Source organism: Nannobrachium achirus (assembly GCF_963921795.1).
Source record: "Nannobrachium achirus genome assembly, chromosome: 5".
Classification (NCBI taxonomy): Eukaryota; Metazoa; Chordata; class Actinopteri; order Myctophiformes; family Myctophidae; genus Nannobrachium; species Nannobrachium achirus.
The window spans coordinates 43,961,180-43,982,104 of record NC_137814.1 but is presented as its reverse complement, the minus strand read 5'-3'; the positions used below and the strand labels follow the sequence as shown (position 1 = coordinate 43,982,104).

The following is a 20,925-nucleotide window of genomic DNA, read 5'->3' as shown; positions in this document are numbered from 1 at the left end:
CATATTTGGGTGCTCATCTAGAGTCAGATCAACTTGCTCTAAGTCTAAATCAACAATATCTGAATAGCACTCTTTCGTGAAGAATAAAGACTCGAAAGACTCAGAAATAGGCAATAGGATGTGTATATAGGCTTAAACTTCCTTGATTAGAAATACATCTTGTTTGTCTTTTGGATACATTGTTGGTTGATATATGACCCTGCCTCACAGTGCCTCAGTCAAGTATTCAAAATCATTCAGGGTTTATGAGACTGATCTGTATAAAAGGTAAACTGGTGATATATTTTCATTGATATTCGTGACATTTAATGATAATGAATCACTAAATAGTCCCCATAACAGCTACAAATGCACCATACGTCCAACCGGGGAATGTGAGGCTATGTGAGATAGATTACATATTGATATGTAATCTCACGTGTCACCAATAAGTACAAAGCATATTTATAAATATTAAATTAATCAATGGAATGGGATTATGTCAAATAGATTAATTTAAAATGATTTATGGCAAGTCTGTTGATATAAACTATTACCATTCCTCTGTGATATAAACTATTAACATTAGCGCCTCCCAGTGGTTTTGGGATAAATCACAAGGATGGGTCTCAATATTTCTCTGGAATGAATAAACAAGCAAACAATAACTCATCTGTATTAATGCAACAAAAAGGTCAGAATATGCTCACATGTTGTGATACAACTACAGTAGGCCTATATTATATTTGTCTTTCCCATAAAAACAATTCTTTTATATGTTTCAGCTCAGGATGAACGACACACGTTAAGATTAACCATACCATTTATTGCAATGATATACCCAGTTATGCAATGATATTGCACCTTAGTTTGGCGATGTAGCTCTGCTGTGATAATCAAATTATCTGCTCGAACATGAGACATAATCTGATATATCAAACTCCCCCAGAGCAAAGCATGATATACAGATAACATGCACATAACATTGAACCTTCAGTTGCATGATTTAAGAGATTACACATCATAATCCATAGAACACAGTACTGAGATTATACATAATCCATAGAACACAGTACTATCTGTAACGATACATATAACATAACTACATTTACATGATTCAAGAGATCACATCATAATCCATAAACACATGTTTTGAGATCCGTCATAATCCATAAAACACGGAACAATCTGTAAACCATACATAACATGAGTAACTACATATACAGGGAGGAGGACGGGGAGGTGGAGGGATTTTTTAACACACAGCTGCACAACCAGTAGTACAGCTAAACATTCTAGAATGAACATAGAACAGGAGTTACTTAAATGGACTGTTTGTGATGCATTGTGGGTAAGAGGGCGTATGAGAATTAAGCTTGTAGCCAATGAGAATGAACATGAGGGGACGGACTGCTCTGTGGGGGTGTGAATGAATTGACTGCTTAATGAAGACTGGGTCCAGGGAGATAGCAACAACACATCCTGCCTTCCACAAATAAAAGAACTACCGCAGGCTCCATGAATATTTGGAAATACCCCGGATCCAGGTAGAACAGAGCATTTGTTTCTCCATTTCAGTTTAAAGTTGAGTTTTGTGATGATACTGACCATGATTTCAAATGAAACTGACCATTTGGCATGATACTGACATGATACTCAGATATTGATGCCATTTTACAAGACATGACACTGACAAAATTACAGATTTGTTGGTGAAGGTCGGTGCCAAAGTTTTGGTAAGATCCAATCCAACTGTATTTATAGAGCACGTTTAAAAAACAACAGAGTTGACCAAAGTGCTTTACAGAAAGTGTCCTAGAGACAACAATAGACGGGTTTCTGGTCCACGTTACACTGATAAAACTAGATGCGTGCGCAGGGTCCGTACCAAAATTAGCCAATGAAACCAGCGCTCCCCAAAACAACAGGTTTGGGGATTGGACGGAATTGATTACATGATACAGTCAGCTGTGCATTTAGTCTCAATGTTTGTAAACAAGAAACCCGTCTATAAGGTACAAGAATCACAACAAACCAGAAAGAATCAGAAATCAGAAATAAAAAACAACGATAAAACATAAAAACACAAATAGGCAAAAAATAAAAAGTAAAAAACTCAACACAAATAAAACTCACTCTGGATTAAAAGCTTGTGAATAAAAATGTGTTTTAAGACATGTTTTAAAAACAGAGCGAGGGTGCCAGTTTAATAATGAGGGGGAGTTCATTCCAGAGCTTAGATAGTAAGATAGTAAGGGACCGATATAAATTGGTGTGCTATCTGCAAATGTAAAAAGTGTCTCACTTTACCCCACTCCCGCTGTAAACTGCCTCCATCAACATGTTCATATGGGTAGTCAGTAAAGCAAGCATGTTCAATAACAAAAGCCTCATCATTTGTGTCAACAACTCAAAGTGACATTAAGCATGCTACAATGACAAATCAATCAATCAATCAATCGATCAATCAATCAATCAATCAATCAATCAATCAATCAATCAATCGATCAATCAATCAATCAATCAATCAATCAATCAATCTGTACAAAAGTTCACACTGGACAGTCCCACCCCCTGGCCCATCATCAGTACATGCTCCACCCCTCACCTGATCTCATTCACCACACCTGTGATCACTCAGTCCGGTCTATATATATACTGCCCCAGCTTTCAGACATTCACTTCTCCTTGGCTGCAGCAGGGACAAGAGCAGCAGCAGAGCCTGGCCTGGTGGCACAGGCACCAAACCCCAAACCACCATGTTGTGCGTATCTGATAAATAAAACCATAACATGGTATAAAATAACATACTGGGAACTCCTCTTCAATGGCATTCTGATCGATGCCCCATGGTGATGTGCAACACCTTTACACCAGCCCCTAGACAAAACCCTATCCTATTTAACATGGTCCTTCGAACCGAGAAGAGCATTGCCATGGCTGGAGAGGAGCCCAGCCTGCATGATCGTCACCAGGATCTTCTGCAACCAGTTCTCCAGAAGTCTCCTCCTCCTTCGGCCTCCCCTGAAGACCTACGGCCACCTGAAGTCTCCTCCTCCTAACCGGCCTCCCCTGAGTCCTACGGCCACCTGAAGTCTCCTCCTAACCGGCCTCCCCTGAGTCCTACGGCCACCTGAAGTCTCCTCCTAACCGGCCTCCCCTGAGTCCTACGGCCACCTGAAGTCTCCTCCTAACCGGCCTCCCCTGAGTCCTACGGCCACCTGAAGTCTCCTCCTAACCGGCCTCCCCTGAGTCCTACGGCCACCTGAAGTCTCCTCCTAACCGGCCTCCCCTGAGTCCTACGGCCACCTGAAGTCTCCTCCTAACCGGCCTCCCCTGAGTCCTACGGCCACCTGAAGTCTCCTCCTCCTAACCGGCTTCCCCTGAGTCCTACGGCCACCTGAAGTCTCCTCCTAACCGGCCTCCCCTGAGTCCTACGGCCACCTGAAGTCTCCTCCTCCTAACCGGCCTCCCCTGAGTCCTACGGCCACCTGAAGTCTCCTCCTAACCGGCCTCCCCTGAGTCCTACGGCCACCTGAAGTCTCCTCCTCCTAACCGGCCTCCCCTGAGTCCTACGGCCACCTGAAGTCTCCTCCTCCTAACCGGCCTCCCCCGAGTCCTACGGCCACCTGAAGTCTCCTCCTCCTAACCGGCCTCCCCTGAGTCCTACGGCCACCTGAAGTCTCCTCCTAACCGGCCTCCCCTGTGTCCTACGGCCACCTGAAGTCTCCTCCTCCTACGGCCTCCTGCCTCAAACTCCTCCTCCTTCGGCGCCCAGGTCTCCGCATTCGACCCCGCCTTCAGCGCCCAGGGCTTCGTCTTCAAAGTTTCTTTCTCCTCCCAAGGCTCCTCCAGTAGCAGGGCCTCCTCAGGCTTCTCTTCCTACAGTCACCAGGCCCCCTCAGCTGCCCACACCACCTGAGCCCCCCCCCCCCCCCCATCTGTTCTCATGGGGCGGCCCTATCACAGTGTGACTTTTTATTTATTTAAATCTTTGCAGATTTGGGGCGGCTGTACAAAAGTTCACACTGGACAGTCCCACCCCCTGGCCCATCATCAGTACATGCTCCACCCCTCACCTGATCTCATTCACCACACCTGTGATCACTCAGTCCGGTCTATATATATACTGCCCCAGCTTTCAGACATTCACTTCTCCTTGGCTGCAGCAGGGACAAGAGCAGCAGCAGAGCCTGGCCTGGTGGCACAGGCACCAAACCCCAAACCACCATGTTGTGCGTATCTGATAAATAAAACCATAACATGGTATAAAATAACATACTGGGAACTCCTCTTCAATGGCATTCTGATCGATGCCCCATGGTGATGTGCAACACCTTTACACCAGCCCCTAGACAAAACCCTATCCTATTTAACACAATCAATCAATCAATCAATCAATCAATCAATCAATCAATCAATCAATCAGGCCTTATCTCTTCAGTAGGTTGATAATAATAATAATAATAGCTGTGATTTATATAGCGCTTTTCTTAGTACTCAAAGACGCTTTACAATACTAATTGTTTGTGTGTGCGTGCGTGTGTGTATGGCAGATAAAAACAACAACTTTATTAGAAAAAAAACTAGGATAAGATAAGAAGATACAGTAGAAAACAATAAAACAAAAGTATGGTCCGAGATCATTGGTTGATATATCTATATCTGAAATGGATTTAAGCAGATTTTTTTTACATTCCCCAAATTTAAGCTGTTGATTAGCATTTGTGCCACCACATCTAACTTTGGATGCCTGTGTCCCTGGGTAGTTTGTTTAGGCTACTTGAATACATTTCATACAATGTTTCAATTCAGAATTATGCCTACATTTGTGGGAGTAGAGCTTATGAGTTAACAAGACAATCAATAACATTTACTGTATATGCAGGTTTTATGTTATAATGTTGCTCAGTTGAAAACATTCATGTTAAAGACACAAATACAATTTGTTTTTAACAATTAGTTATTAAATGTATACAGTTATGTTTATTTATATTGCAGGTAAATAAAGCATCAAACATGGCGAGTTTGCAAAATGTCACGGGCCACAGAAAGTAGTTCCACATATAAAAACGATTGTACAAATGCCGTGGTGGAAAGTAACTAAGTGCATTTTCTTAAGTATTGTACTTTTGAGTTAAATTTTGAGTTATTTGAGTAGCCTATTTCCAATTTCCAATACCTTTAATTCTACTTCTCTACTTATTGGATCCAAACATTGTACTTTTACTTCACTAAATGTTTTTGAAAACCTTAGTTACTAGTTACTTTGTAGACAACTTCAGCCATATAGATTTCTGCCATTCGAAAATAGCTGACCTAGCTACACCTCACTCACTGAAAACATAAAATGTGTGTTCTTTTGGTACTTTTACGTACATTTTGATGCCAATACTTGTGCATTTACTTAATTTTGAATTTCTGACTTACTTGTAACAGAGTATTTCTATATTACAGTGTATATATATATACACGTTAACTCAAGTAAATGATTTGACTACTTTTCCCACCACTGCTAGTCCTCCATTTACAGAGTTACAATCCACTTTCAGACTCTGAGAGTGGATTGTCAAAGATTGGCAAGGGACGTCCAGACTTCTTATAGAGGAGGAGAGCAGTGACCGCTAGGACTGAGAGCACCGTTAATACCAGCACCACTACCAACGCTGAGTGGACACGATGACGTTGATGAGTTCCCTCTTGTTTATGAGCAGCTACACAATCAAAGGAACAAAATAAGCGAAGCTTTATTAGTCAAATAAACAGTAAAACAAATGATAAGTGAATTCCACTGTGAAATAGTAGGCCTCTTACCAACTGTCAGCAACTGTTCTGGCATCTCTGGCAGAGGAGAATGGAAAATATCAATTAGATAACAACCACCGATAAGGAATCAAATGACAAAGTATTTGCTGCAGCAAAGTGATGGTTTGCTGTATGGTTTTACCTTTGGGCGTTTCACAGATATAGGCCCTGTTATAAAACCTATTCCCAGCCCTCCATGTGCCATCCTCAGAACGAATCTCTCCATAACTGTCATCATCTGGTTGATATTGATCCCAGTTCACGTAGTCCATGGTTGTCCCATCCAGCCACAACCACTTCCCTGCATAGAAAGATCTATCGATGTAAGTCTTACTGGGTGGGTAACACTTTGTAAGAAAACCATTTCTATAATGCATTATAAACATGATTTAAGTGTATTATAATCTTAACACTTTATAAGTTATTATACAAAAAAAATGCTTTATAACAACAACAATAATGATAACAATTGAAATTATACAGCAATTTATAATGATGACTTCTTATAATACTTCTTAATTGCTGGACACTCAGTGTCACTCACAGACATTCTTTGGGCAAAGATCATAGTCATCATAATTCTCATAGTTGTAATACATTATAATATATAACATATAATAATCTCTCTTATACTTATACTTATTATATTGCTATTATAAGTCACTGTAAATGGTCATTGTGTGATAATACAAACCTGGAGGTGAAGACAGAAATATGCACTGAATTAATGCTATTTAATGAAATTACCTCTTATAGTGAATTAATCACACTATTATGCAATAATACACTGTAACAGCTAGTGCAACGTATTATAAAAAGTATTATAATGTAAAGCTATGAGAACTATTATACTTTGATAATAAAATCCAAAGAAAATGTACTGTAAGTGACCCGTAATTATCAAGTATTTAATATTCACCTTGTACTGTATTGACCTTTTAAGTAAAAGGCTTATGATTGAATTATGAGTACTTGTGAGTGCTTATAACTGTAATTATACAGTGATTATAAGCAGATGGTTATAAGCAGGTTACAATGCATTTTGTACTTATTTATAATATGTTAAGAATATAGTTATAAATATAGTCTTAACATTATGCATATTTATGAGTTCTTACTAATTAGAACGTTGTTTTATCGGATAATGCATTATAAGTATGTTTAAAGAATTAGGCTATAGATATGGGCTTCATAGAATGTGTTTTCTCCTTCTATATTCAAAGCTATTGGGAATTTATTTGCTTTGATTTAGCGTTTACACAGTAAAGTGAATTCTTTAACCATCACAGTGAATTGTTGAATGTCTTTGTTATGATGAAGAAGACGGTGTACCTTTAACAGTTTTGTACAAGCCTATCCAGAAAGCACTGTTGCTGTCTTTAAGCATTTCCACCGTGCTTTTAATGAAGTTCTGTTCAGCAGGATCTTCAATGCTGACCAGTTCCCCACCTTCACAACACAACATATACAAGATCAAAAACTAGACAAGTGCGTTCCCCTGAGAGCAGATTTCCGCCAGGCCGGGTTGCCTACCCAAGGCTGTGTCATTAGGACTGGAGGAAGCTCTGGGGAGAATCTGTGCGACAGACGGTGACACTTATCACTTATCATTATGTGTGTGTGTGCTTGCGTGTGCATGTGCATATGCATGTAAAGAGTGTATTCTTACCAAATCTTTTACAGCTAGAAGCAGCATCTGCCCACTCAATTTTATTTGTCATGAACAGGTAGCAACTATCTCTGAATGGCATCCAGGTTAGTATCTCGTCTGACTCTGAATCTGGCCTAATGGTGTCATTAGGGCAGATACCCAGGTGTTCCTCAGTCAACACAGCTGGTGGCACATCTGCAGTTGGGAGAAATTGCAATGACCAAATTATCATTAAAGAAAATCACAAAACTCGGTCGCAATGTTATTATACAGGGGGACAGGGGACAAAAAAATATCATTATATAGGCTACTGCTGTATGGAGCATTATGAATTCATACTCTAATCTTTACATTTATTCTGGTGTACTAAATGGCTTGAGAGATAAGTCATAATCATCAACTTTATTATTGTGTTTAAAATGATATAATCCAGCAGCTGTAATTGTCATACCTGTGGTCTTCATACAAACACTATTCATGGTTTGAATGCAAGGAGCAGTCTTCCATTTTCCATCCACATCCACGTATACACAGGGTTGGCCTCTGCTTGGCTCGTTTCGTGCCCAGTTGGTAATGATCAGGTGCCAACCATCAATGAACCTGAAGTAACCTCCAGTCTGAAACCATAACAAATTTACACTTCAATCAATCAATGAACGACATATTGGAAATATGTGTGAGAATGTGTGTGCAAAATCTCACATGGACGGACGCAGCCATGACAATAAAAATAAATTACAAGAGGTCTTGTGCACAAATTCACAAAACTATAGTTCCTATAGTTTATGCAATATTAACACATTTTGCTGGGGACCCCCTCAAGGACCCCTGGGGGTCCCTGGACCACATTTTGAGAACCACCGCTATAAGGCATGGACTTTACCTCCATTGCATTGAGACCAATCCATGAAGGTGTGTTGAGGTTCAGAGCTTGCAGTTCAACGTAGGCTTGTGACCAGTCATTCCGAAGGCTGGCCAGTTGAGCTCCATCATCCTCACAAAGCTTCTTAGCCTGATCCCAGGTCACATTCTGAGTCAGAACCTTTATAGAGTCATTACCCAGTTTGACATAGTGGTCAGGAGTCTCTGGTTCTGGAACAACTGGGAAGCGTTCGTCTGTGGAAAATGACATGTCTTAATATTTACATGGTGCATGGTAACTCAATTCTTTCTCATTTCCATTCCAAGAAGCCTCTCTCCACTCATAAAGTCATAGTTTTGAGTTTTGAAATAGGCGTGCTTCAGTGATAAAACAACTCTCAGGTTTATTAGCATTGCTGACCAGACGGACTGCTTTACTCTTCGTGAATAAAACTTCAACCAATGCTTCAATCAGATTTTAATAATGCAAGGCATTGATATTAAGAGATAGTTGCTACCTGTTCATGACATATGAGCTTGAGTGGGCAAATGCAGCTTCTAGCTGTAAAAGACTAGGTAAGACTACACTCTCTTAGTCTTATGTGCACGCATGCAAATACATACTTCAACAATACATCCTTTTTTGCTATACTCTCACAGATTTAGTCCAAAACGCACACAAATCAGTACATGTTCTCTCTGGAGTCATGTGACCAAGAGGGGGGTGCCAATGAGAACGCCAGGAGGGTTCTCATACCCATATTATTTGCCTTTAATTGGAACCCCAAAATTGTGGGCACACCTATTTCTTACAAAAAATGTCTTATACTGTATGAACCTAACACTTCAAATAATCCAAATTGGAATTCCATTTGGAGAGTCATCTATGGCAGTTCCCAAACCTTTCAGCTCATGACCCAAAAGAGAAATTAGACCTTTGCCCTGGGACACAAACTAGCAAAAATAGCAGATCTACAAGCTCACAACGGGTGAAAGTGAGACAAACATGAGAAGAATTGCACCGCCTGTCATACAAACTATTTCTCCCCAGTCTCCAGAGCTTCCTCCAGTCCTGACAACTCACCCTTTGAGTGCCACAGCCTTAGTTATGCCAGTGGTTCTCAACCTTTTCAGGCCGCGGCCCGCGACCCCTAAAATTATCATATTTTAACTGGAACCCCCACACCCTGAAGGGCACTTCAGGGGGTGTAAGAGTAAGAGTTGAGGCGCTACATTTTGTATAACACAGTTCTACTGTGAAAATAGCAGATCTACATGCTCACAAGTCTCGCGTTGCAAGGCGTTGTGAGCATGTAGACCGTCTATTTTCACAATTTCTGCCTCAAATATTTGACAATTTGGACAATGTTTAATTTGTTATTTTAGAGGTATTAAAATGTGCAGATACCCTCTATACAAATTTGTTGGTTTGTTTACAGTTGAGTGAAAAAACTATTTTGCACATTAACTTAATCATATGGGGACCCCCCCAAAATAATTCCCCCCCCCCTCCACAGGTTGAGAACCACTGGGTTAGGCAATCTGGCCTGGCGGAAATCTGCACTCTGGAGAACGCACTTGTCTAGTTTTGATTGCGACTGTTAGGTCGCAGTTACTATCAAAACCTCCACCGTCTGTCTGTCTGTCCGTCAGTCTGTCCATCACACATCATGTCACACTTTTTCCCTACTCATATCTCCGCCACCGTTGCCCCTATCCGTGCCAAACTTTGCACACACACTCCTTGGCTGCCAAACCACAACCCCTACCCCTCATTTCTCACATAGATTCTAGCAAAAAAAAATATTTTACACTACGCCTACACATTTTGCCCTAAAATCACGCAACGAGTTACACGGTATGTCTACACTCATATCATCAACATGGATATGTCCCTTTTAGCGCCACCATCAGGGCGATTCTTTCAAACACATTTTGGACACTGCTTCTACAGATTTTTCCCTAAGATCACGCAAAGCGGTACACAGTATCTCTAAAGTCATGTCATCAACATGGATCTGTCCCATTTCCAGCCATGTCCCATTTCCCTACTGACTGTCTACCATTGCCTTCTAAAGTTTGTGTATGCGACCTGACGGTCGCTTATCTCCCAATTTAGGGAGTCTTACTGGTCTTCTGTATGTTGTGTTGTGAAGGTGGGGAACTGGTCAGCATTGAAGATCCAGCTGAGCAGAGCTTCATTAAAAGCACGGTGGAAATGCTTCAAGACAGCAACAGTGCTTTCTGGATAGGCCTGTACAAAACTCTTAAAGGTACACCGTCTTCTTCATCATAACAAAGACATTCAACAATTCAATGTGATGGTTAAGGTGAGACACTACAGGTGAATAGGGTAAAAATTTGAATTACAAGTTTTCTGAAATGATATGTTTAGATTAGGCAAATTAGGCATTATGTGCGCTAATAATGCCCAATTTGCATACCGGTACTTTTCAGGCGCATACATCTGAAGACTGGAGAATGCCAGGTTCAAAAATATTGTTTCCTTTTGACATATTAGAGACAAAACAAAACAAATTACAGGGGGGATTTTAGATATCTCTTTTTATCACTCCATAAATCATAAAATAGTGTCAACAGGCGTAAAAAAACAAAACAATTTTCGCAATGTTTTTAGGATTAAAATGTGATGTAAATCAGGCTATGAATGATATATCAACAAACCTTCAGGATATAGATAAGAATAAAACTGGAAGGTTTGGTGTATGTGGGTGCAACTGAAGTGGAGATTGTTGTACCTAAGTATGAGGAAAAACACATTTTGAGAAAACGGCCTTTAAAGATCAGACACACCCCCATCCTATACAAACCAATTGTAACTTCAAACTCCATTTTAATCATGTTAGATTCATCAAAAACACCTGTCCTCGGTTCTGGTGGCTCATATACTGCCCCTACATGAGGGGGCCATGTTTCTTTGATTCATCTTTTATTTATTTTTTATTGTCTATAGGCCTATATATCTATATTTTATAAAAAATGTATGAAAACAAATGCTGTTAACTCGGCACCTTCATGTATGAAATAAACATCTATATGTGTATTCTGAAAGTTTTTTTGCATTAGTTTGAAAGATCTCATGTTTAGGAAGCAAAATAGTAAAAATGTTTTTTACATGTTTTCAGCTGCCATGTCTCCCCTTAAAGAATTCACTCACTGTGTAAACGCTAAATCAAAGCAAATAAATATACTTTCACAATAGCCTGTATAACAGTATAACTCATAAATGTGCAGAATGCTTATAACTATATTCTAAACACAAATGTATAAATAACTTATTACAGTTATAATATTCATAACAAAGCATTTTACTTAAAAGGTCAATATAAGGTAAATACTTAAAGGTTAAATGACATTCTGTTTTTACCAATCATAAAAGTCTTTGCCCTGGTCCTAAAAACATGTTTTAAAATGTTTAAACTTGAAAATCCACTCCATGGAGCCATGGTCTCTTTCTCTGTTCAGGTGTCATGAAAAACGGTCTGTCACCTGAAATACTCTATAATCACCACTAGGGGAGCCTCTCTCTCCCACTCATTCTAACAAATATTATTATAGCTTGAGTACAATTTTGAATATTTGTACTTTACTTGAGTTTTTCCAATTTTCAATTATTATACTTCTACTCCACTACATCTCAGAGGCAAATGCACTTTATCTCTCCACTACAATCATTTTGATTTTGATTATTAATACAAATCACTCACTTCAGCCCTTTAGGCCAGCAGTTCTCAAACTATGGTACCCAAACGTTCCCTTGCACTGGCCACACACACGCACACGCAGTCACGCACACACGCTCTCACACGCACGCTCTCTCTCTCTCTCTCTCTCTCACTCACACACACACACACACACACACACACACACACACACAGAGGACCGCCCCGGCTCCAACACTGACCGAGAGATGCATGCATTGTTCGCAGACGCGATGCATTTGTTTCGCTGCTTTGCTTTGGTACAAGACACACTGTGACAGACACACACACACACACACACACACACACACACACACACACACACACACACACTGACACACAGAGGCTGAGCTGAGCCCTGAAGAGGCACACACGAACAGCATCGAGAGTCGCGAATGTTTTTTCTTACCCCGGGACCGAGGTTACCGGCTAAATGCCTCCGTTTAGAGAACCACCTATTGCTTGTGTTATCATAGCGTTTTACTGTCTGCTCGCCGGGTCGCCGTGCCCGTGTGTGTGTGGGGGAGGACAGGGCAGCATGGAGTTATAGTAGGCTCTCCACGGAGCTCTGCTGCTCCGGGAGCAGAGCGCTGTCCTCTGCCTCGGTAATGAGGAGGGAGGCGCTGTCCAAGGACGCAGCCAGGGCGGAAAATACATAGCGATACATAGCGATTTTCACTATTTCACAAAAGCATAAACTGACTACTTGATATGAAGGATATTGATGTAAATAAGATATTTGAATGGACACATGTATTTTATATGCCCATATTTACGATTAAAGGACAATATAATGTAGAGATTACTTCCTCAAAACGTGGGCTGTGGAGAAATATAAACAGGGAGAGAGTAGAGCCCAGGAGGAGGAGGAGGAGGGGGGGGGGTGCACTAACTGCTAGTGACGACACTGTCCGAGAGCCAATGATCAGAGCATCAGAGCCTCATTATGCAGAAATCGTCAAAAAACCACAGATAACAGGGGAACGACTGCAAGTTAAAAGTTGGTGTTTTTTTGGTGTAATTGAGGCCAGGAAACATTAAAAAAAGCATAAAAAACTCAAAATTTATTTTTGGATGTCACCACCCCTTTAATAATTACTGGTCACTCACAGACATGCTGCTGTATAATGTGTTATTATTGTTATTAAGCATTTTTAGTATTATAACATACAGTGTTAAGATTATAATACACTTAACAGCAAACAAATTATAATGCCTTATAGACATGGATTTCATAGTAAGTTTTACCCAATAAGACATACAGTACATAGACGTATTCTTTCTATGCAGGGAAGTGGTTGTGGCTGGATGGGACACCCATGGATTACGTGAACTGGGATCAATATCAACCAGCAAATGACAGTTATGGAGAGATTAGTTCTGAGGATGGCATGTGGAGGACTGGGAAAAAGTCTTATGACAGGGCCTATATCTGTGAAACGCCCAAAGGTAAAACCATGCAGTAAACCATTACTTTGCCGCAGAAAATACTTTTTGATTTGATTCCTTATCAGTGGTTGTTATCTAATTGATATTTTCCATTCTCCTCTGCCAGTGATGCCAGAACAGTTGCCGACAGTTGGTAAGATTCATGCATGGATCATAGTGTAGGCCTACTATTTCACAGTGGAATTCACTGATCATTTGTTTTACTGATTATTTTGACTAATTAAGCATTGCTTATTTTGCTCCTTTGATTGTGTAGCTGCTCATAAACAAGAGGGAACTCATCAACCTCATCATGTCCACTCAGCGTTGGTAGTGGTGCTGGTATTAACGGTGCTCTCAGTCCTAGCGGTCACTGCTCTCCTCCTCTATAAGAAGTCTGGACGTCCCTTGCCAACCTTTCACAATCCACTCTACTTCAAGCTTGAGCACTCCCAGCCTGACGTGATAGACACCAACCAATCTGGCTAGCCATTGTCAAAGAAAAGTTCCATTTCCTTTGAAAGCATAGACACCATAACGGTGGACCCAGAGCCTATTATAACTCTGTGATTTGAGAACTATTAGGATGTAATGAGACACATAGTGATGGTAGTACTGCGGTGTCATTAGGTATATATAATCACAATTTAATATAATCAAAATAATTGATCGTATACATTTCCTTCCACAAAATAGATTCTAGATTTGTCTGTATGCTTAATGTAAAAGCTAATGATGTGAAGATATGGTTAACTCATAAATACAGGTAGATAAAAGAAAACAAATAAATAATGTTATTTACAAGCTCTACAAGTATGTTTGACATTCAAAGAGAATATAATTTGAAATCTTTTCAATCTCCTTCTCTAATGCTTCTTTGCTGCATTTCCCTTCATATTTTGTTTACCTTTGTTGTCTTTAATTGAAGTCAGTCATTGAAGTATACAATACAGTAGGCTATTGTAGTATTTTACTAATTGCTTTGAGATGGTGCTGCACTACCTCCATTTGACTGATACGTTTGTCCCTTGGTTTAAATTGTTACAATATTGTTTGGGGAACTGTAGAATACAATATGTAATGTGTTTATTAAGCCAATCTTTTATATTCATTCTCTCTCCATCAGATTTGAGCCAATGCTGATGGCATCAGTGATCTCCATATATGGGCATAAAATGAACACACACAGTCAGACGGATGGGTACAACGCAACAACTGCATATCCAGGAGGGGGCATTGCATTGTTCCCGACTTGCATCGATATGTCCATATAAGCTGTATGTGGGCAACTGGGCATTATACAAATGACATCGGGTATCTTCACATATGGGCATAAAAGGGGCAGACATTTCAATACCAGGGGGAATGCATTCACAAGATGCATTGTTCCTGAGCAGGCAGGTGGCCCCAGTTTAGTATCTGTTAAATTCCACCAAGACATTTTACCAGTAAGACGCCTAAGGGCGAAAAGCGAGTTTGCGCCATGTCTTGGCCATCTGGCCAGTGTATATTGGACCAGTTACCCATATAGGGAGACCCCTGGTACCTATAGATATTCACAGATATGGGATTAAAATGTATGACATCAGGGAGCTCCATATATGGGCATAAAAGGGATTTGGTTCCCCTGGCATCACAGGGATCTCCATATATGGGCATAAAAGGGATTTGGTTCCCAACATCACTGTGATATCAGAGCGTGAGAGTCAGCGTGATGTCAGTGTGGCAAAACCATAGACCGTAAAAAAGCGGACACGGACATGATGTGCCGTTTCTCATAGTAAACTGCGACCTTCGGTCGAAATTATGAGTCTGATTTTTCACCAAGACATATTTTATTATGAGACAGAGTGTGATTGTGATTCAGATGCTGGTAACTAAAAAAGTAAAAGGTACAACTTGATGCTGCTTGTCCAGCAAAAGCTCTTTCATCGTTTAAAAGACATTGAAGGAGACATTTTCAAACAGGAAAATAAATCATACTGTAGCGTTCTGCGTTTTGTTTCATAATTTCATGTGAATTTAAGGCACAAAGATAAATTAAGTTCAACAGAGAAGACAAACATGAGGACATATTTCCCTCCAGACATTTTCTTTCCATTGGCTTTTGCAGTATTGGTACATCTATAAAAAATAAAATATAAAGAAGAATAACACAATAACAAAACATACATTGCTACCCTGCAGAGTCAGACAGCAGGAAATGCAAGTACTCAAACAGACAAACAGTATTAGTGGACTGTTTAACCATTTAAGCCCTACATACTTTGTGTGAAAAACTGAATCTACAAGCCCACAACACATCACAAGAGCACTATGAGCTTGTAGATCTATATAAATAATGTTCGGCTATAATGACATGCCCAAAATAGGGACGGCATGGTTGAAAGTGGTTAGCGCCTCTTTTCCTTATTGACCTGTTGTGAGCTTGTCTGCTATTGTTGGTGCGGGATACCATTGTACGACTACGTTTTAAATCAGGCTTTAGTCCTGACCTGTGTGACATGGTAGGATAGAACAGACAGCTCATCTGCTCAACAATGGCACAATGCCCACAATAGAAGGTACTTTAATAATGATACACTGATTAATCAACTCTAACTTAACTAGTTAATGATGTAGTTTTAAACTGAAGTAGCTCTCAGTTTTACCGAGTTATACCGATATGTGAGTTTACATTACAATGCGACAAATGTGAATACATTGTGAATCCCTTTTCAGATCAAACTCTGGGACTTGGTGTTGGAGTCCATTAGTTTCTTTTTCTTATAGAGAGTATAGCATTGAAGAAGCATTGAGGTGTAATACGATATGCACATGCTGACAGGTGTATATGTATACAGGAAAGATAAGCGCAAGAGGAAATTAAGACTGGCTTTTAACAAACTGATTTCAAGCCGATTGAAAACGTTGACGTGCCAACTGGGATGAACAAAACGATTTGAGTCTAAGAATGCGCGATCCCTAAACGTTAAAACGACGACAAAGACATAGAACAAAGATGTGCAAACATTCATACATTTTTGGTTTTAAAAAAAGAAAGGGAAGCCCCGCCCCATACGAGTGATAAAATGAAATATGCGTCTCTTTGGTGGCAGACATTTTTCAAACCTGTCCACAGTCCTGCTTCAGTTCAAAATTGGAAATGGTATGAATCATGTTCATAAAAAAGACAAAACAAGCAAAACAAACATGTCACTCTTCTCCTTTCTAGTCCATACCATCTTGCCGATGTACAAATTCATCAAGAATCATATATATAAAAAATTACAAATATCAACTTTCTTTTTTTTTTACCAAACACCTCCCTCTTCTGGTTTCTAGAATAAACCCTCCCACCCATCTCTTCTTTTCTCATTATACATATTTACAAGGTTAACGTTTCCTCCAGTCAGTCAAGACAGAAAACTGCACCTTAAAAACAAGAGCAAGAAAAATAGTATTTTCTCTACAGCCTCTACAAATATTATGTATGTTGCACTTTAAATACTTATACTTCATCTGTATACACATATACTGCATACTCACACACATACAGTACACAGTCATCTTAATTGCATGTGTAAGCTCTAGAGGAGATGTTACTGTGTATGTGTGAATATATCTAATATACTTTATATTATACTCCCTTTACTCTATCAAACTATCATTTCTTAAAGGAGAAAACTGCATTGTGACAGATGATTAGTAACAATCTGGAAGGTTATTATATCCATTGTACAGAGGAATCAGATGCCACGGTGTGGAGAAACAGCAGTCACTAATTAGGTTTCTCTCCAGACAGGATGAGGCGTGATGAAGATGAGGAATTCATCTCTGGGTTGGTTCCTCTATAGTTGGTGGGGCCTGGCGAGGCCATCTTCACTCAGGTCATACCTGGAGGACAAAGATAAAGGAGTAGGGTTGTAATGTAAATAATGATTCTAAATGTGTGGTTCCAGGAGTTCCCCAGCAAAATGTGTAAATGTTGCATCAGTTTAACCACTTTAAAGGTGATACACCATGCATTTAAAAGTATTTATGTCATATTGTTTATGTCCCAAAAACGTTTTTCAAAAGGTTTGAGGCTAAATTACCACTCCTGAATAGAGAGCCTCTCTCATTTTGAATGGCTCTCAGAGTATTTTCAGCTGCAGTACCACCTTTGGCCTGAACTGCGCCACCCCCCCCCCCCCCCCCCCCCCCAAATCTTTTTTATTTTTTTTATTTTTTTTTTACTTTTTGAAAAAAAAAAAAAATTATCTTCAAAAACGGCCATCGATGACGTCAGCGACGGCAGCAAATCTAGACAGCCTGTTTTGAGAACCCGTGGGATGCTTTTAACCTCCGCCTTCCCAAAACCAGAGAAAGACACAACGGTCAGAAATGGGACTTTGTGAGGATAGAAAGTGCTAGTGGGACCCCAAAAAAAGGTTTTAAAATAGGAAAAGTGACATTTCATGGTGTATCACCTTTAAGATCTAAAAGCTCACAACACGTCACAAGCTTGTAGATGCATTATGACTAAAATGATAACATCTTAACAACAAAAATCTTGTATGGGGGTAACTCTGACATCTATCGACACATACTGTATTTGTAAATGAACGTGCAACAAATACATTTTTGTTATAACTGTCATTGTCTTCATTAATTATAAAAATTATATAATAAATTCAACCATATTATATTTGTAGGCTATTGATAATGATGATGTCCCGTTGAATATTTCCATGGCAATACCACATATCCACATGCACTAGAAGCACTCATGATGCATGAGGAGGTGAGCTGGTTGCTGACTCACCACTGAGTCCAGCCCTTGGAGATCTCCTCGCTGGTCAGGTCCACCATCACCTGAAGGAGAGAGACGGAACAGGAAGGAAATACCAGGATCAATGATTATCAACAGTTGATTCATGAATAGCAGTGGTTCTCAAAGTGGGGTCCAGGATCCAGTTGATTCGTGAATAGCAGTGGTTCTCAAAGTGGGGTCTAAGGACCCTCAGGATTCCTTAAGGGGCTTCCAAATGGACCCTTACAGGCTCTAACTCTAAAACTACAAATGGAACCAAATTGACCCGTTCCATTTGTACACTGCCAAGAGTTATGGGGGTCCTTGAAATTAAAAAAAGTTTGAGAAGCACTGTATAGGAACAGAGTGGATCGGTGAGTGAGAGAACAGGAGAAAAGAGATAATGGAGCAGAAAAGAACAGACGGTCTTCAGCATACATGAATATGACTCATAAAAGAGAGAGAGAAGAGATAAGAAACAAAGGAGAGGTTGATGAAAGGACAGAAAGAGTCAGGCCTGTACCTTTCCCAGAAGTCCTTTGCTTTTGGAGAGCAGACCGCCTCCGTTTTTCACCGCCACATCCAGCGTCCTCCTGTGGAGCTCCACTATTGACACACTGAACTCAAATCTGATGGAGAGAGAATGAATGATCAATAGATGGTGGATAACAGACAGAATGAATGATCAATAGATGGTGGATAACAGACACACAGACGGAGTGCCTTTACATGCACACAGTATATCTAGAGTCATTTCATCAACATGGATCTGTCCCATTTAGCGCCGGGTGTCGCTCTCCATTCCGACATGTCGCCACTCCGAAATTGACTTCTTATTGTCAGAGTGGCGACACTTCCATAGAGGTTAAGTTTAGGGTAAGGGTTAGAGATAGGGTTCGTGTCGGAAAGGAGACATGTCGGAGTGGCGGGTGTAACCTTTACATGCGACCTGATGGTCGCTTTAGGGAGTCTTACTGGTATTAATTAATATCTGCAAAGTAACTAGTAACTAAAGTTTTCAAATACATGTAGTAGAGTAAAAGTACTATATTTGGAACTGAGATGTAGTGGAGTAGAAAAGCATTGGAAATTGGAAATACTCAAGTAAAGAATGAATACCTCAAAATTGTATTTAAGTACAGTACTTAAGTAAATGTACTTAGTTACTTTACACCACTGTATGACCGGGGTCCCTCAGGGCTCTATACTTGGTGTGCAGATATTTTCCCTCAACACCAAATCTCCTGGTGGGAAACAGCCGATCTACAATGAAGCTTGTAAATCTGCTGTTTTTGCAGAATGTTCACCCCAGAATAAGGATGCTAGGGTTCATATGGTTCAAATGGCCAACTAAACACCGTTATTGCCATACTAATCATACGAATGCCATGTAAATATGTTGATTATTTTCACACCCTTATTATAACCAGTAATTATGCTATTAGCGCGAATGTACACACATTAATGACAGACAGACCAACAAAAGACTTTCATGATAAAAGTCAACCCGAGGGCACTTATCAAACGCACATGTTAAACAATCTCTTCAATGTTTGTGACACCAAAGCAGTTTACAGTAACTCACATCTGGTCGTAAACAGGGTTAAGCGTCTTCTTGTGAGTGTGAGTTTTTCTCCTTCCAGACCTCCGTTTGTCAGGCAGGAGATAGAGCCGCACGTACGGGTCTGAGCCATGGTCTGTGAAGGCTATCAGGTTCCTGTGGATGGGAAGGTTCAAGGACATGAGGTACTTGGTTGATAACATGTTTTAACCTCTACTGTAGGGGTCTTCAACGTTTTCAGGCCAAGGACCCCTTAGCTGAGAAAGAGATGAAGGGACCCCCATATAGTTTCATTGTTTGACCGCACAATCATCAGTGTATTTTGGATTCATGTCAATTTGTGTTATCAGATATGTAACCACTTGAACCGTCAATACTAAATAAACTTGACCTTTCACTCTGTACTTGGTGTGCTCTTTTTTCCCTCTACACCAAACCTCTGTGCCAAAAATAGCCGATGCGAGGCGTTGTGAGCTTGTAGATCGGCTATTTTTGGCTAAAGTTCTCAGAATATGGACGCTAGGGTTCAAGTGGTTAATATAAAAAAGGAGAAAAAAGTTTCTATCACACAAAGATTTGGAGGACCCCCTGTAGTAACTCTGAGGACCCCCTAGGGGTCTGTTGAAGACCCCTGCTCTACTGCATGGGTGGCATTGGGGTCCGGGGAGACCACTTGAGGGAGTTCCCCAGCCAAATAATAGTTTAGAACCAAATGGACCTGTTAGGTTCCATTTGTACACTCTCAGAATTAACTACATTCATTTTACAATATAAATTGGGGTCTCAGAGATAGAAGTGCCATTAATTAAATGGGGGGGTCCGTAGCCTAATGCATGAAATTAAAACGGTTGAGAATCACTTCTAGAGCCGTAAAATCTTCTCTTATGGGGGTCCCTGGCATTATCTTTTCAAATGGGGGGTCCTCTGGCTGATATGTGTCAATTTGGGTTTATTTGTAAAAGTTATTTTATGTAACTACTTTACTAACTGGTTTACTAAAGATAGAATAGAGTTGAATATAATATTATAGAATATAACTAAGTAACTTAAAGTAAACCATATTCCTGAATCAATCATTCTATTGTGAGGGCATGTGAAAATCAGACATAAAACTTCACATTCTGTGTGTTGAGACTCTCAAGGG

The 20,925-nt window shown here is 40.1% G+C and overlaps 1 protein-coding gene across 3 annotated transcripts in view; it reads right to left on the bottom strand.

Moving 5' to 3' along the window:
* Positions 1 to 15,304: 15,304 nt before the first annotated feature.
* The window catches only part of LOC308285760 (extended synaptotagmin-2-like), a gene marked incomplete at its 3' end in the record, with an annotated part of 76,609 nt that continues 70,988 nt past the window's right edge, over positions 15,305 to 20,925 (bottom strand). For 2 of the 3 annotated variants that reach the window (XM_080726619.1, XM_080726620.1), the window contains 4 exons: positions 19,806 to 19,937; positions 18,744 to 18,849; positions 18,233 to 18,282; positions 15,305 to 17,322 (listed from right to left, as the gene is read on the bottom strand). In XM_080726619.1, coding sequence (XP_080582745.1) covers positions 17,277 to 17,322; positions 18,233 to 18,282; positions 18,744 to 18,849; positions 19,806 to 19,937 — 334 coding nt within the window. Of the gene's footprint in view, positions 17,323 to 18,228; positions 18,283 to 18,743; positions 18,850 to 19,805; positions 19,938 to 20,925 lie in introns of those variants that run through there. The other variant, XM_080726621.1, reaches the window with a different exon arrangement.